This window comes from Chiloscyllium punctatum, chromosome 5 (assembly GCF_047496795.1).
Source record: "Chiloscyllium punctatum isolate Juve2018m chromosome 5, sChiPun1.3, whole genome shotgun sequence".
Lineage (NCBI taxonomy): Eukaryota > Metazoa > Chordata > Chondrichthyes > Orectolobiformes > Hemiscylliidae > Chiloscyllium > Chiloscyllium punctatum.
This window is the reverse complement of record NC_092743.1, coordinates 108858768-108871689: the sequence shown is the minus strand read 5'-3', so window position 1 is coordinate 108871689 and position 12922 is coordinate 108858768. Positions and strand designations below refer to the sequence as shown.

General features: G+C 40.3%; 1 protein-coding gene across 5 annotated transcripts in view; it reads left to right on the top strand.

Moving 5' to 3' along the window:
• The window catches only part of bbs9 (Bardet-Biedl syndrome 9), a 546582-nt gene that overhangs the window by 89139 nt on the left and 444521 nt on the right, over window positions 1-12922 (top strand). For all 5 annotated transcript variants that reach the window (XM_072571014.1, XM_072571013.1, XM_072571017.1 and 2 more), the window contains exon 15: window positions 409-513. In XM_072571014.1, coding sequence (XP_072427115.1) covers window positions 409-513 — 105 coding nt within the window. The remainder of the gene's footprint in view (window positions 1-408; window positions 514-12922) is intronic.

Below are 12922 nucleotides of genomic sequence, written 5' to 3'. Positions count from 1 at the left end.
AAAAGCATGCTTATTTTTAATAACGATCATAGTGATCATTTGGCACAACAAGATTATATACATTGGTTACAACTTGTAACCTGCTGTCTTATGATTCATTAGCGAGCAATAAATATATGCTTCTGATTGTAAGTGACAAAGAGACCACCTATTGCAAGAAACCTGAGAAAATATCTCAATCTCTTGACATTTTTGAAATGTTGGCATTCCAGTGGAACATTAACTTAAACATGGTTACACTGTCTCTCCCCAGATTAGTTTGTTCTGGCAAGTATTCAAAATCCACATTAGTAGAATATGGCTTTTAATAACCATTGTTTTCTATATTCTCTGCAGTTTTAGAGAGGAAAATACACAGTTTTGCAGCATACTAAAGAAATAAAGTAATGATGTTGCATATTTTCACAGAATCTGGAATGTCAAGAAGTGTAACATTATCTGTTTTCCTAAAAGAAAACTTCCCACCTGCTGATCTGGGAGGAGATGCTGCTGTTTCCTACAGTACACCAACAGGTACCTATGTTTTCTGTTTGTTTATGTCAATGTGGATTTAATCCTGACTAGTAATTGATCTCCTAAATGCCAGTGTTGAACTGATGATTAATACTGATTCTTTAATGGTTGCTTACTTGTAAAATGAATTCAGATCAGATTGAAATTACTGCATCTGTAATGATGTAAGTATTAATTTTTGTAATCTGTCATACTTGATTTCCTAAAGTACAGAAATTGGTAAATCATATGTGCTCTCTTGAGTTTAATTTAATATATAAAAGATAATTTACTGTAATTTTGGATTTGTTTTTTGAGTGCAGACCAATAGTCAGCATTGCAAAATCTATATTAATTTTTGTAATCTGTCATACTTGATTTCCTAAAGTACAGAAATTGGTAAATCATATATGCCCTCTTGAGTTTTAATTTAATATATAAAAGATAATTTACTGTAATTTTGAATTTGTTTTTTGAGTGCAGACCAATAGTCAGCATTGCAAAATCTAGATTATATAGAATGAATAGATTCAGCTTCATTGTTTTCATAGTGAGCTGCTGGCAGTGAATGCAAATACACTGCAATAGAAATTCTACTTCTGAAGAATGAGACCAGGTTTAGAGAAACTGAATTTGTATTTTGCAGGAGGTTTTTTATTCATTTGCTTTACATGGTGTCACACAATGTAGATAATTCTCCAGTAGGCAGTGGATACCTCTCCATCTTGGAATCAGGGAAACTTGTAAAAACTGAATCTACTCAAAAGCAGATGATGATAGCAGTTGGAGATTATAATGATCTGGTCTGTTCTCTATTCTTGTGTTGTGAATGAATCCCTGCCGAGAAAGATTAGAACCTGGAGTATTACATAATAATGTGAACAGGATAAGTCAAAAGTCTGGAGTGGTAGTCTGGTATAAAGTTAAGGTATCTCTTCTATTTCAGAAATGCGTTATCTAATAAACCACCTCAACAGGAAGCATTGTACACTTCCACACATGTTTGTTTCACCAGAATAGAACAAATTTAGTACTCTGAGAGATAAGGCACTTACGGTTGCAGAGAAAACTATTCTGTTTGGGGCAGCAAATCAACTACTTGTTTGTGCCCTGCAGGAAGATTGTTGCTACTCTTTGTTTTCTCATCTTAAAGCTTTCTGAAAGCCATGGATCTGGTCTTTTACATGAGATAGTGGTTCTGACAGAGTTAATGTTGAAGCTGTATTAAGCTCTTCTAAATCTCATATCACACAGTCTTTGGGCAAAGAAGGGGCTGTCTGGCAGAAGGCCCTAATGGACACAAAAGTGTGATCTTTGTCTGCTGATAGTCTTTATAATTAAACATAATTTATCAATATAATTTGCATATACTGATATCATGCAATAAAGTACACCTTGTTATGTCTAATAAGTGCCTCTTCTCATGAAGATCAATAGTGGTTTATCCTGCAACACATTGGATAGGCAGCTGATCAGTTGTGACCACCTCAACGTAACAGAAGTGAAACAAATGAATCCATTTGATGCAAGAAAAAAAAATTCAGAAGAAAAGTAAGTTTACCACTTTAAGAACACTGCCACTTTACAAAGGCACAGCTGGTCAGTCAGCAGTTAACATTGCAAAAACAGGTAAGCAGTCAGCAGTGCTTGTGGAAGCAGCAGCAGGGCAAATACATTACTCTAGAAGAAAGCTTTCACTACGGAACTATTAACAGGTGCAGGAAAAACAGTGTGTAGGAGGAGTGTAAAGACTTGTCGCACTGAAAAATTGGAGTCCTTGCAGAAGAAGGATTGCTGGGAGCACTTTGGAAATCTTGAATAAAGTTTGGAGTACTGACAAGCAAGGGGAAAAAAACTTTATATAAACACTGTAAAGGCTAGAGTGGGAAGGATAGAAGGAAACAGGCGTACTTAGAATTAGAATTGATTTTATTATCACGTACTCATTTGAGTACAGTGAAAAACGTACAAGTTGCCACTTAGGGCACCATCTTAGGTACAAAGGTCTCTAGGTACAGCTTCTTCAGTTACAGTTCTGACAAAAATAGAGAAGTAAAAAGTCTGGCATTGCACATTTTAGGACTAAATTATAAAATGCAGAAAAAAATAAAGTTCAGAACAACCGACTTGTGACCTAGTCCATGCTAGCACCTAACCTCCAGTCCACACCAAGCCTTGACTCCAAAACTGCGCTGGGCTTCACGAGGCCAGGAGATCACTCTGGAATCACCTCGAGACCGGAAGTCCATGCTGAGGTATGCCAGGCTGAGCGAACTCCATGTATTGCTGGAAGACTAGGCTGAGAGACCATCATCTGGGCCAGTGGTAAGTCGCTATGCTGGGCCGAGAGACTGCTATGCTGGGTCGGGAACACTTCAAGCTGGCCTGATAGACTGCCAACCTGAAACAGGAGGATGCTTTGCCAGGCTGGGAGGCCATTACACCAGGTCAAGAGGATGCCTCGTCGGATCTGCGCTGAAGTTGGGAGTTCCAAGGCTGTGAGGTGTCAGGTTCAAGGTTGGGAAGTCACGAGGCTGTGAGGTTGGAGACCGAGAAGAGGAGAAATAAAAGATAAAAGAGTAAAAAGAAAGAGGAAAAAAGCAAAGGAACGGATGGAGCACTGCCATCTTGGATCTTCAAAACAAATGTTGTGGCCATCATGACCAGGTTCAATGAGGTTGATTACATTAGACAGAACAATGGCCAGAAATTTAATCTATGCTAAAGCCACTTTATCGGAAAATTATCTTACATGAAAATGATTTTGAATGCAGAGTCCAATGGGAGAAGATAGAAGAAATTAAAGGCTGTGATAAGAGTGGAGCATTCAAAATTTAAACTACAGTTGTGGCTGAAAGTTTTATTAAGGCCATAACATTTGGACAAATACATGGATAGGAAAGGTTTAGAAGAGTATGGGCCAAGTGCAGGGAAATGGAGTTAGCGTGGATGGACATTTTGGTCGACATGGTCCATGGGCCTGTCTCCATGCTGTAAGACTCCATGACTCTATGACAACAAAATTTGAAAACATCTTGGCAGGAATTCCTCAGGGTAAATGTCCTAGACCCAACCATCTTCAGCAGCTTCATCAATGACATTGCCTCCATCATAATGCCAGAACAATATTCAGGCTTAGGCTGACAATTGGCAAGTAACATTTGCGTCACAAACAAATGCCAGACAATGACCAGCATAGAAAATAGAGGCAGGAGTATGCCATTCAGCCCTTCTCCTATTCCACCATTTAATATGATCATGACTGATCATCCAACTCTGAAACCTGTTCCTGCTTTCTTCCCATTCATTTTGATCCATTTAGCCTTAATAACTGTCTCTAATTCTTGAAAACATTGATTGTTTTGGCCTCAACCACTTTTTGTGGCAGTGAATTACATAGGCTCTCCACTCTCTGGGTGAAGACATTTTTTTCTCTCATCCATCTAAATAGTTTACCCTGTATCCTTAGATTGTGACCCATGGTTCTGGACTTCCCAAGAAATCATCAGGAATGCCCTTCCTGTATTTACCCAACCTAGTTGTGTCACAATTTTTTGTTTTCTATGCGATCCTCCTCATTCTTCTAAATGGCATTACTATCATTGCATTCCCCACTTTCAACATAAGAATTTATATGAGGCACAATTCTTCCTGGAGTTCTTGATGAGTCTTTATCAGATGTTTTACATCCCATAGAAGATTTGACTGGTGAAAGTGTATAAAAGACTTGATTTTGGTGAAAGCTATTGAAATTGTTCTGGAAGCAGAAATCACAAGGACTTTAAGACAAATAGGACAAATCCTGAAAGGAGAAGAGCAGCCATGTTTTAGGAGAAGAACTGAACTTATCTATTTTATGACGACAAACACTCGAGAAACATATGACAAGCCATGTTGAAGAGCAGGCTGAAAATTAGATACTAAGATTTGGTGACAGCCCTGTGAAACAGAGAAAGCCTCATATATACAAACAGTTCCCAACTATGACAAAAGAACTGCATCTGTAAAATCAGAAATTCCAGAAGAAGTGAAGGAGTAGGATGCAGTTACAGAGCACCAAAAGGTCAAATGCTTACAGGTGCAAAGAGGTTACAGGTTGTTCTGCTATAACGTGCATTTCATCAAGGCAAATTCACTGGAACACAATTGTTTTGATACTCGCTGTTTCTAAAGCACAATTTTTCTATAATATAGAGTTGCACAAGAATGCACCCATCGTGTTATAGAAGAACTGACTATAATGTGGTAGAACCTCCTCCTTTAGAAAGTATATAAGACCATAAGACACAGAAGCAGAAATTAGGCCATTCAGCCCATTGAGTCTGCTCCACTGTTCAAACATGGCTGATATGTTTTTCAACCCCATTCTCCTGCTTTCTCCCCATAACCCTTGATCCCCTTGATACTCAGGAACTTATCATTTTCAGTCTTAAATATACTCAATGACCTAGCCTCCACAGCCTTCTGTGGCAATTAATTCCATAGATACACCACTCTCTGGCTGAAGAAGTTTCCCCTTATCTCTGTTCTAAAAGGTCTTCACTCTGCTGAGACTGTGCCCTCCAGTCTTAGTCTTTTTTACAATGGAAACATCTTCCCAACATCTACTCTGTCCAGGCCATTCAATATTCTGTATGTTTCAATTAGATCCCTCCTCATCCTTCTAATCTTCATGAGTATAGACCCAGAGTCCTCAAATGTTCCTCATATGTTAAGCTTCTCATTCCTGGGACCATTCTCATGAACCTCCTCTGAACGCGCCTCCAAGACCAGTACATCCTTCCTGAGATATGGGGCCCAAAACTACACACAATACTCCAAATGTCGTCTGACCAGAACCTTATAGAGCCTCAGAAATACATCCCTACTTTTATATTCAAGTCCTCTCAAAATAAATGCTATCATTGCATTTGCCTTCCCAACTATTGATTCAATCTGCAAGTTTACCTTGAGAAAAGCCTGGACTAAAACTCCGAACTTTCTTTGCACTTCAGACTTCTGAATTTTCTCCCCATTTAGAAAATAGTATTTGCCTCTATTCTTCCTACCAAAGTGCATGACTTCACACTTTCCTACATTGTACTCCACCTGCCACTTCTTTGCCCATTCTCCTAACCTCTCCAAATCTTTCTACAGCCTCCCCGTCTCTTCAATGCTACCTGTCCCTCTACCAGTCTTATTATCTTTTGCAAACTTAGCCAGAATGCCCTCGGTTACTTCGTCTAGATCATTAATGTATAACGTGAAAGGTTGTGGTCCCAGCACTGAGCCTTGCAGAACACCACTTGTCACCAGCTGCTGCCCTGAGAAGGATCCTTTAATCGCCACTTTCTACTTTCTGCTGGGCAGCCAAGTGTTTATCCATGCCAGCACCTTGCCTCTAAAACCATGGGCACTTATCTTTTTCAGTAGCCTCCCATGCCGCACCTTGTCAAAGGCCTTCTTGAAGTCAGGTAGATGACATTTATTGGCTCTCCTTAGTCTAACTTGCTCATTACTTCCACAATGAATTCTAGCAGATTTGTTAAACTTGATGAAACTTTGCCCTATTTTACCATTTACTTCCAAATATTCAGAAATCTTGTCCTTTCCAGTGAATTACAGGATATTACCCATGTCTGAGGTGAGGCTAATCGGTCTATAATTTTATGTCTTTTGCCTTACTCCATTTTTATCAGGGATGTCATGTTAGCGATTTTCTGGTACCCTTCCCTGTCTCTAGGAATTCCTGAAAGATCACACTAACACCTCTGCTATTTCTTGAGCTAGCTCCCTTAGAACTCTGGGGTGTAATCCATCTAGTCCAGATGATTTATCTACCTTCAGGCCATTCAGTGTTTCTAGCACTTTCTCCTTGGTGATGACCACCATTGTCAGTCCCCTCACTGTCTTGATTTTTTTGGGATATTACTCATGTCTTCCACCATGAAGACTGATGTGAAGTAATTATTCAGTTCCGTGGCCATTTCCTTGTTCCCCTCTACTATCTCTTCAGCATCATTTTCCAGTTGCCCAATGTCCACTTTTGCCACTCTTTTGTCTTTTATATATCTTCTTACAGTCTTTATGTTACTGGCTAGCCTTCCCTCATATTTAATCTTCTCCCTTCTTATTTCTTTTTTTGTTGCCCTCTGTTGGTCTTTGTAAGCTTCCCAATCCTCTGGCTTACCACCGCCCTTTGCCACATTATATACTTTCTCTTTTGCTGTTATGCTGTCCCTGACTTTCCTAGTCAGCCATGGTTGCCTCAATTTCCTTGTACCATGCTTCTTTTTCCTCAGGATGAATCTCTGCTGTGACTCCTGAATTAGTCCTAGAAACTCCTGCCATTGCTGCTACACTGTCTTTCCTGCTAAGCTTCTGTCCCATTCAGTTCTACCTAGCTGCTCCCTCATGCCTCTGTGGTTGCCTTTGTTCAGCTTTAATACGATTACCTCTGATTCTATTGTTTCCCTCTCAAATTGCAGAGTTAATTAAATCATATTATGAACACTGCCTCCTCAGGGTTCCTTCACTTTAATCAAGTCTGTCTCATTGCACAACACAAAATCCAATTTGCTTGTTCTCTGGTGGGCTCCACTACAAGCTGTTTCAAAAAACCATCTTGTAGACATTCCACAAATTCCTTTTCTTGTAATCCACTACCAACCTCATTTTCCTAGTCCACTGCACATTGAAATCTCCCATGATCACTGTAACGTTTCCTTTCCTACACATTTCTTCTATCTCCTGGTGTATCTTGCGCTCCAGCTCATGACCACTGTTTGGAGGCCTATACTTAACTCACCTTTTGTGGTTCCTCAATTCTACCCACACAGATTGTATACCATCTGACCCTTATTTGTTTGTTACTATTGGATTAATTTCATTTTTTAGTAATAGGTCAATGCCACCCTCTCTGCCCACCAGCCTATCTTTTCGATCGGATCTTTGAATATTCAGCTACCAATCCTGATGCTCTTGCAGCCACGTCTCCATGATGTCCACCATGTCATACTTGCCATTTCGATATGCAGCACAAGCTCAATTACCATATTCCTTATACTCATGCATTCAGATGTAACACTTTCAGTCTTGCATTAACTGTTACTCTTCTCATTGTCATTAATTTGTCCAGTGTGCTTGAAGTTTGATAGCTAACCCTTTCAATACACTCTTTCCACTCTGTGTTTTTGCTGGAGATTTTAATAATCTCTCTTGAGTTCTGCACTCTTACCTCCTCCTTTAATTCGTGTTTTCTAATTTACCTTATTACTAATCAACCCCCCCAAATTTAATTTAAAGCCCTGACTACAGTCCTAGTTATGCAATTTGGTAGGATTCTGGTCCTGGCATAGTTCAGATGAGGGCCATCCCATTAGATTAGAATAGGATCCTTCTTTCCAAGTACTGGTGCCAATGTCCCATGAATTCAAACCCATTTCTCTCACATGAATCTTTGAGCCACGCATTTACCTGCTTAATCTTATTGACACTATGTCAATTAGCTCATAACTCAGGTAGTAATACAAAGATTATTACCTTTTTGGTTCTGCTTTTTAATTTAGCTTCTAGCTGTTAATGCTCCCCTATCTGCCCTAGATTTATCTATGTCATTGTTACCTACGTGGATCATAACTACTGGATCTTTATCCTCCCACTCCAAATTTGTCCGCAGCCCAGATGAGATATCCCAAACCTGAGCACCAGGCACAGAGAATAGTGTCTATGCCTCTAACGATACTATCCCCAATTACAACAAAATTTCTCTTCCTGCGACTTGAATGGCTCCTTGCACCACAGTGCTGCAGTCCGTTTGCTCATCCTCCCTGCAGTCTCCATTCCTGTCCACATAGGGAGCAAAGCTCTTGAACCTGTTGGACAAGGACAGGAGCCGAGGCTCCTGCAACTCTACTTCCTGAATCCCTCAACCTGCCTCACTCACAGCCACATCCTTCTGTCCCTGACCACTGGCTGAACTCAAGTTAGTTAGTCTAAGGAGGTATGACTGTCTCCTGAAACACAGCAGAAAATGTGTTGCTGGAAAAGCGCAGCAGGTCAGGCAGCATCCAAGGAGCAGGAGAATCGATGTTTCGGGCATGAGCCCTTCTTCAGGAACCTTCTAGGAGAAAGTGAGGACTGCAGATGCTGGAGATCAGAGCAGAAAATGTGTTGCTGGAAAAGCGCAGCAGATCAGGCAGCATCCAAGGAACAGGAGAATCGACGTTTCGGGCATGAGCCCTTCTTCAGGAATTCTTGAAGAAGGGCTCATGCCAGAAATGTCGATAGATTCCTGAAGAAGGGCTTATGCCCGAAACGTCGATAGATTCCTGAAGAAGGGCTCATGCCCGAAACGTCGATAGATTCCTGAAGAAGGGCTCATGCCCGAAACGTTGATTCTCCTGCTCCTTGGATGCTGCCTGACCTGCGCATTTCCAGCAACACATTTTCAGCTCTGATCTCCAGTATCTGCAGTCCTCACTTTCTCCTGAAACACAGCATCCAGGTAACTTTCCCCCTGTCTGATGTGTCACAATATTTGAATCTCAGACTCGAGCTCATCGACTCTGAGCCAGAGCTCTTCCAGCAACCAACATTTACTACAGGCTGGTCACTGGGAACCACAATGGGGTCCTCCGGCTCCCACATCATGCAGAAACAGCACATCATTTGACCCTCCATCCTTATTTTATTTAATTAGTTTTGAAATTAAAAAAAAGTTTTCAACTGTTTTTGTATCTCTGCTTATGCAAGTTGTAACCAGTAAATTAACAAGATTCAATTTAACACAGATTTAAATTTAGCAGACTCTTTATTAGCCAATGAAATCACAGCCCTCCTGTGATGTCACTTTTCAGTTCCCCCTTCCTCCCAGAATCAGAATCTCTTAACTTTCTAGTCTGCTCTCTGCTCATTCCCGCTCAGCTCTGGTCCCAACATGAAGGCCCCAACATGAAGGTAAGTTTTTATAATCTCTTACCTTCCTAGTCTGCTCTCCGTTCGCTCCCACTCTGGTGCAGTCTGGCTGCATCAGCTACTATACGGCATTTCCAAGGGAAATTGGTGATGTAGCTGATTAGACTTTGATGGAACTTGTGTATGTTATTGGACATCCTGTTAATTTTAAGCTTAATATTGGTGCAAGTGTCACTGTCCAAACAGATCATGGCTAAATTATAGTCTACAGAGATGAAACTACATGGTGCAAGTAGAATTACATTCAAGGGTCAAGGTTCTACAAGTAATACCACAAAACAAAGAGGGTAAGAGAATTGAAAATGTTCATATAATTTGCAAACAACACTTCAGCTCGTGCCAAGACTCCAATTAAGAAACAAACCATTGTTGTCCAACTGGTTAAGGAGCAGCCAGTAGAAAATTTCATTGGACTTCGTAGAATCATGGCAGAACCCAAAAAGAAGAAAGAATTAATTAAAATTTCCTAAGTTGGCATAAGAAAAGGTTATGTTTTCAGCCAACAGGAAGAAATTTGAAGACTTTACAAGAGTAGTGAAAATATCTTTTGAAGAAACTTCAAATAACAGCAATCTGCAAGGATTTCCAGTAGAAATAAATACAAATTTAACTTTGCTAGATGATGTTAAAGAGGAATTATCAGTACCAGTGAAAAGATATTCCAAAGTAAGCTGCAGTCCTCCAATGATATGCTTGAGGATGTAAAAAATGCCGAGTTCAACAGGAACATAGTGGCAGAAAGTGAATAAATATACCTAATCTAATGATCAAAATGAAGGGAAGAATTTGTAAACTTCAATGCAGATGGATTAGACTGAGAGTAAAGAGTTTTTGCTTCAATTCCACAAGGGTAGTGCAGCTCCAAAGGAATCCTCAGGCCTTTGCCAGTGTTATTTTTGTAGCTAACTAGTAAGAGGTGTAGAAGAGTAGCTTGTATTTGATTATTTTGCTTTTTTTAGATATGGCGATGGTGAAACATTTTTGGATGTAGGGTTGCTTGCTGAGCTAGAAGGTTCGGTTTCAGATGTTTTGTCACCATAACAGGTAATGTCATCAGTGAGCCTCTGGATGAAACACTGGTGGTATGGCCCGCTTTTTATTTTTTGTGTTTAGGTTTCCGTGGGTTGGTGAAGTCATTTCCAGCAGTTACATCATTTCATGTGGTGATGTCATTTATTGTTCTTTTTCTCAGGGGGTGGTAAATGGGGTCCAAGTCAATGTATTTGTTGATAGAGTTCCGCTTGGAATGTCATGCTTCTAAGAATTCTTGCATGTGTCTCTGTTTGGCTTGTCCTAGGATGAATGTGTACAACAAGCAAAACTAATGTCATTTACAAATTACCTTGCAAGAACTGTAACAAACACTACATTGGACAAACAGGCAGAAAACTAGCCACCAGGATACATGAACATCAACTAGCCACTAAAAGACATGACCCAGTCTCACTAGTATCTTTACGTACAGATGAAGATGGACACCACTTCAGCTGGGACAACACATCCATCCTAGGACAAGCCAAACAAAGACATGCACCAGAATTCCTAGAAGCATGGCATTCTAACCGGAACTCCATCAACAAACACATTGACTTAGATCCCATTTACCACCCCTGAGAAAAAGAACAGGAAATTACATCACCACAGGAAATGATGTCACCAACCCAAGGGGAACCTAAACACATAAATAAACAGTGGGCCATACCACCAGTGCTTCATCCGGAGGCTCACTGATGATGTTACCTAGTGTAGTGACAAAGCTTATGAAACTGTATCTCCCAGTTCAGTGAGCAAACCTACATCTAGAACCTTAACCTGAGCTACAAATCTTCTCAAAACTTGTGACACATTTCTTTTCGAAGCCACTTTCTCTACCATTTGCACTCTAGCTGTCATGCTGCTTATGCAGAGGAGACTTGAGTAAAACACTGAATAAAATTTAAAAAATTGTTTTCTTTCTAGAATTGACAAAGGCCAATGATAGGACTGGAAATTTGAAAAGTTTTGTGTTTCACACCAGCTTCCAGAGTCAACTAAATTTGTTCTTAAGTATAATTGCAGCCCCAGTCCCTAGTTATCTGACATCCTCTTCCCCCTCCACAATCCTGATGGAGGGCTCATTCCCAAAATGTTGACTTTCTTGCTCGTTGGATGCTGCCTGACGTTCTGTGCTTTTCCAGTGCCACCCTTTTCAACTCTTCTTCAAAGCATGCCTAAAAGGTATGTCCTTTAATGCAGGACCTGTTTGATATACTTTTGAGGTTAGACTAGTTTTCAGCTATTTTTGGGGGCCACCAGTTTGTGGCCTGGATTTTTTTTAATGAAACCTGCTTATTCTTTGGCAATAGGTGATGTTGACCAGACTGTAGTAATTGTCTATCCATAGTTGCACTGAGTAGGTGGTGCTGTGCCAGATGGAACTGTTCACATTCTTGTGATAATGCAATGCCCACACAGATGTTGGGCAGGGAATTCATGAAATTTGACTCAGTGACCACAGAATTACGAAATTTGTCGAAGCAAGAATGGCATATCCTTTAGAAGGGGACAGGCAGATGAATACTCTCCATGCTATCACAGCTCTGGGTTTTGTGATGATTTGGAGATTTTTGTGGATAGTGAAGGACGCAAAACTAAAATCTGATTGAGCAAATAACTATATTGATGTTCCGTATTCTTCTGATTCCTCACAGCATTTCCATTCGGTTAGTTGCATGCTACTGGAATGCAGTAACTATTATTGTAAGACAAGCAAGGCAGACATTTTATGTTCAGCAAGATCCCATAACAAATGACAACTTAGTCAATTTTTCAGACATTATCAAAGGAAGGAAAGTAGTCAGGGCACAACTGCCTTGCTTCCTATGAATATAGTCACACAAACATATTCACATATACAGAGGTGCATTCATTCACACAGTCAGTCGAGGGACATGTGAATAAGAAGGAAATAAAGAAGGAAAGAAACAAGTCTGTTGGTGCTGAAGAGTGGTGATGTTGTATTACTGCTTTAAGAACTGTATATGCTAATGAGTTAAGAACCAGGGTGACTAGCACCCATGAGTAACCCAGGCAGCAGCATGTTAGAATAAGGATGTGCACATATCTTTCAGTTACAGACCAATTTATCATTTTGTTAAATAAACCTATTTAAGATTTTCAAGTAAAATGAAAGTACTTACTTACCAATCCAGTATGTGCATGGCAATTTTGTGTTCAGGATAGGACACAAGAATTCAACAAGTGTGATGTGGAATATCACCAGCCATAATTGGGTTCTGAGTCAAAAAGTGTAGCATTGGAAAAGCATCGCAGGTCAGGCAGCATCCGAGGAGCAGGAGTGTCGATGTTTTGGATATAAACCCTTTAATCAGGAATGCGGGGAGGGGTTTGGGGGAGGGGTGGGGGGGGATGCGGGATGGTGGTGGTGGGGCTGAGAGATAAATAGGAGTGTGGCGGTGTGGGTAGGGGGAAGGTA